This window comes from Sprattus sprattus (genome assembly GCF_963457725.1).
Source record: "Sprattus sprattus genome assembly, chromosome: 19".
NCBI classification, from domain to species: Eukaryota; Metazoa; Chordata; class Actinopteri; order Clupeiformes; family Clupeidae; genus Sprattus; species Sprattus sprattus.
This window is the reverse complement of record NC_137917.1, coordinates 24,589,893-24,594,892: the sequence shown is the minus strand read 5'-3', so window position 1 is coordinate 24,594,892 and position 5,000 is coordinate 24,589,893. Positions and strand designations below refer to the sequence as shown.

The 5,000-nt window shown below is 46.6% G+C and overlaps 1 protein-coding gene across 1 annotated transcript in view; it reads right to left on the bottom strand.

Moving 5' to 3' along the window:
* LOC308380812 (CUB and sushi domain-containing protein 3-like) overlaps nucleotides 1-5,000 on the bottom strand; it is a gene marked incomplete at both ends in the record, with an annotated part of 198,970 nt that overhangs the window by 60,321 nt on the left and 133,649 nt on the right. Inside the window, 3 exon segments of the mRNA XM_080858223.1 lie at nucleotides 770-958; nucleotides 2,414-2,572; nucleotides 4,408-4,596. Of these exon segments, the coding sequence (XP_080714349.1) occupies nucleotides 770-958; nucleotides 2,414-2,572; nucleotides 4,408-4,596 (537 nt within the window).

Sequence of the window (5,000 nt, the reverse complement as noted above, 5' to 3'; positions counted from 1 at the left end):
GTCCACGGAACCCCCCAGCACTTAAAGGAGGGGTTGGACACTTAAAATCGAATCAATAGAACAAAAAGGCCATTGATCTCCATGGCCACGAACTCGACGTGGTCTCTACCTCACACCACTCACCGGATAAAGCGCTCACGCGTTGCTCAATCAGTCCTTCAAAGGTGTTACATATATACAGACTTACAATGTGCGGTCACAATGACGTACAGGCTGCCAGACACTAAGGTGCCCTATACACGGAGCCTAGTTTGTCTGCATCCAAAAAGAAACGAATACAGATAGCCCTATCGTAAGGACGAACATTCTCTATCCGCAAATGGTATCCGCAAAGATTCGAATCGGGGGTCGAAAGTGAGTAGATTTGAATCTGTACGGGGGCTGGTGTTCTCCATAAACAACAACAACACTGAGTTCCCTCATTTAGCCCTTGAAAGACTTTAATAAGTAACAGCTCATTTTCCTTCCTCAAATAACATCAGGCGCAGCCACGGCGCAGAAGGGGGACCTTGAGAGTCACACCGAGTGATTTACCCAGACGACACACACACACACACACACACACACACACACACACACACACACACACACACACACACACACGCGCGCGCGCGCGGTGACGACTTGGCAGCTGTCCAGCATATTGCAGCAAATGCAGTGAGCACAACACACACACGCACACACACACACACACACACACACACACACACACACACACAGTGAGCGGCGTGCGCACCGCGGAACCCGCGCCACGGAACCCCGCACTTACCTTGGCATGCGGGAACCGAGGAGTCCCAGGCGAGGTGGTCGTAGGGCGTCTTGCGGCACATGGCCGAGCCCTTGCCGATGAGCCGGTAGCCGCGGTCGCAGGCCCAGCGCACCACGCTGTTCACCTGTCCGCCCGTCTGGCTCATGACGAAGCCGTGCTGGGGTGAGTCTGGAGTGCTACAGTACATGGCTGAGGGGGAGAGGGAGGGAGGGAGGGAGGGAGGAACACAAACACTCTGAGCAGACGCTTTGCAACCACAAATCAGCATGGGGGGGGGGGGCACTGACAGAAGACTCTAGCTGAAAAATAATAGCAATAACGGTCGGGGTGAGCACATTCAATTATCAGAGCAATGGCCCCCAGGTATGCTGTTACTTTTTTATCTGTAAATGTTTATATTCCGCACACCGCCAGAACAAGGGGTGCTTGTCAGACGTAATGAGCTGAAAAAAATAAAAGAGCATCCGGCATCCAGTCATAGAATGTGAAATGGGTCTGCCTCTCTCGCTAAAAAAAGCCTTTGCTCTCTCAGGGGAGGCGGCAGTTCAGCATCTCAGAGAATATTACCAAATAGCACAGGCTCCTTTGAAGGCGTCTCTGCCGGGAACCAAAATAATCAAATGCGCCGAGAGAGGAGAGAGAACAGGAGTGTCACACTGCGTTCTTGCTGGGGTCAGCTCTGTGTTGAGCAACTCTGGGAAAACAAACCTTTCCTGCACCGGTGCTGTCCTGCCACTGAGTCTAACAGCCCTGGCACCTAGGTAAGTAAGTAAACCTATGAATAAACATGCTTTTGAATAGATAAATAGATAGATAGATAGATAGATAGAAAGATAGATAGATAGATAGATAGATAGATAGATAGATAGATAGATAGATAGATAGATAGATAGATAGATAGATAGATAGATAGATCTTTCCTGCACCGGCTGTCCTGCCACTGAGTATAACAGTCCTGGCACCTAGGTAAGTAAGTCACCCTATGAATAAACATGCTTTTGAAAAGGCCTTATTGAACTGTGTGCAGTGCAGTGCAGAACAGAACAGAACAGAGCTGCGGGTGAGAATTATTAATTATTAATAGGCATCCAAACCAAGGATCCACTGCAATCATGCAGATGGCTTTGAGAGCACACAGAGACAGACAGACAGACAGACAAACTGAGACAAAGGGGAAGGGGAGGTATGGATGGATAGATGGATGAATATCTGGCAACAAACAGGTCGACAGACAAACAAACAGACAGACAGACAGACAGAGAGACACTGACAGAGACACTGATAGATAGAGTGATAGACTGACAGATAGACAGACAGACAGACAGACAGACAGACAGACAGACAGATAGACAGATAGACAGATAGATAGATAGATAGATAGATAGATAGATAGATAGATAGATAGATAGACAGACAGATAGATAGACAGACAATGGAAGACACTATACTTACACAGACAAAAAGAAACATACACAAACTGCAAGCTAGGTAAGTTGGGGTAAGATGGTGAAAAAGTAAAATAGAACACATAAAAACAACCCTAAAATGTACATACACATGACACATAATGCAAAAAAACAACGAAAAAAAACAATAGAGAACACCCATGCAACTGAAAAGGTATTAACAGTAGAGGATACATACTTTGATACTCACCAACGTATGTGATGCGGAAGCCCTTCTTGTTGGTGCCGTGGTCGGAGGACCATCGCAGAAGCAGTTGATGCCCGCTGGTGGTCACGTTGAAGGGCACGGGCAGATCCCCGCTGAGGGAAGCCAGGCTCGGACTGTAGATGTTGGGCCCTTGGACAGATCAGACAAAACAAATCTACATCACCAAAACACCCAAAACACCCAGACGGTTGAAGGGCACGGGAAGATCTCCACTGAGGGCAGCCAGGCTCCGACTGTGCATGTTGGGGCCTTCAAGTAATCAGACAAAACAAATCACCAAAACACCATAACACCAAAACACCCAAACGCTCTGATTCGTGCCCTTCACTCAGAGCTCACACGTTAAAGGGCCGGGCAGATCCCCGCTTAGGGCAGCCAGGCTCGGGCTGTAGATGTTGGGCCCTTGGACAGATCAGACAAAACAAATCACCAAAACACCCAAATGTTCTGATTCATGCCCCTTCACTCAGAACTCATACGCGCTAATTACACAATGTTGACTGTTTTAGATGTTGGGCCCTTTCGACAATTCGTCAAAACAAATCCACATCACCAAAACACCCAAAACACCCAAACGTTTCTGATTCATGCCCTTCAACTAATCAGACAAAACAAATCCACATCACCAAAACCTGAACTGAACTGAAATGTTCTGATTCATGCCCTTCACTCAGAGCTCATACGCGCTAAGTACAAAATATTTACTTTGCATGCCTTTCACATATTGTTATGAGGGAAGCCAGGCTCGGACTGTAGATGTTGGGCCCTTGGACAGATCAGACAAAACAAACCCACATCACCAAAACACCCAAAACACCCAAACGTTTCTGATTCATGCCCTTCAACTAATCAGACAAAACAAATCCACATCACCAAAACCTGAACTGAACTGAAATGTTCTGATTCATGCCCTTCACTCAGAGCTCATACGCGCTAAGTACAAAATATTTACTTTGCATGCCTTTCACATATTGTTATGAGGGAAGCCAGGCTCGGACTGTAGATGTTGGGCCCTTGGACAGATCAGACAAAACAAACCCACATCACCAAAACACCCAAAACACCCAAACGTTTCTGATTCATGCCCTTCAACTAATCAGACAAAACAAATCCACATCACCAAAACACCAAAACGTTTCTGATTCATGCCCTTCACTCAGAGCTATTAGTAGAATAAAAACCGCACTCTCAAGCTTTTCTCCTTAATAAAAAGACCGGTTTATTTTGCACAGTTTCGGCCTTAAGCCATCGTCTTCACTCAGAGCTCACATGCAGCGCTAAGTACATATTTTGACTTTGCATGCCTTTCACATATTGTTGTGATAACTGCTAATGAGACTCTGTTTTTTGGCAGAGTGAGCGTGGCCCTGACCCATTGGGTGATAAGCGCACGTGGAAAAGACCACGGCACAGGGGGGGTCACACACCACCCGCCACCACCACGGCATTAAAAGCCATCCACCGAGCCCCCGTGAGTCATCATCACAGGAGACACCGGGCCATGCCGTGAATATGAAAGAGAGCAGGCACTGGCAGCGACTGATGACCAACCGCAGCAGTGGCTTTGACAAAAGCACCTCATTAGATGCTAATTCACGGGGAGCTAATGACAGCGAGTCGCGGGAAGGTCGCTGCTGAGCCACGACACGGTCCTTATTCGACAGCATTAGCCTAATTACGGAACCTCAGTCCCGCGATAGCGGCTTGCGCTAGGGAAGCAGGCAGGCTGGCTGGGCTATGCTGACTTTGAAGTGGCGCTGATTGGTGGTTTCATTTTCTCACGGACTTTTACGGAATCTCAAAGGAAAGTACAGTTAGTTTATGTGTGTGTGTGTGTGTGTGTGTGTGTGTGTGTGTGTGTGTGTGTGTGCGCACGTGTGCGTGTCTGTCCGTGTGTGTGTGCGTGTGTTTGAACAGAGGGTTTGAACTTTTTTTTTCTCTCTTTCTGGAAGGTTGGGGCGTACCGTCAAAGATCTCCAGGATGTCGAACTCCTTCTCCGTATGGAAGAGCTCAAAGTGCAGTGAGATGTTGTAGCCCTTCTCCACGTTGATGAGCCAGGAGCACATCTGCAGGTTGGGGTAGCTCTCAGGGAACCCTGGGCTCAGGATGACTCCCGTGGAGTCGAAGAGCACTTTGTTGTCGGGGCATTGTGCTGTCGGAAACCAGAACAATGAAGCAAATCAATCAAACTAATCAATCGACTAATCAATCAAAACCAGTGTGTGAAGAACGTGAAGATAGAATGAGTGAAAGAGGGAATAATTCTGTATTTGCTCAATGTAAACAATATAAACATTGAACACCCCTAAATGTAAGCTAAAAACAACATGAGTAAGTTGAAACTGGCCTTATTTTTTACGGTATAATTGATTATAATCGATTCATTATTTGCATTCGCATCACTTGGCTAATAATAATAATAATAATAATAATTAAAATTGTATACAAGTTTGAGAAAATAATGAACCAACAAAAAACAACAACAAGATCGCAAATGATGCCCATGAACGGTTGAACACTTTGATCTCCAGCCCCTAAATTAGCAGGACGCTTGGA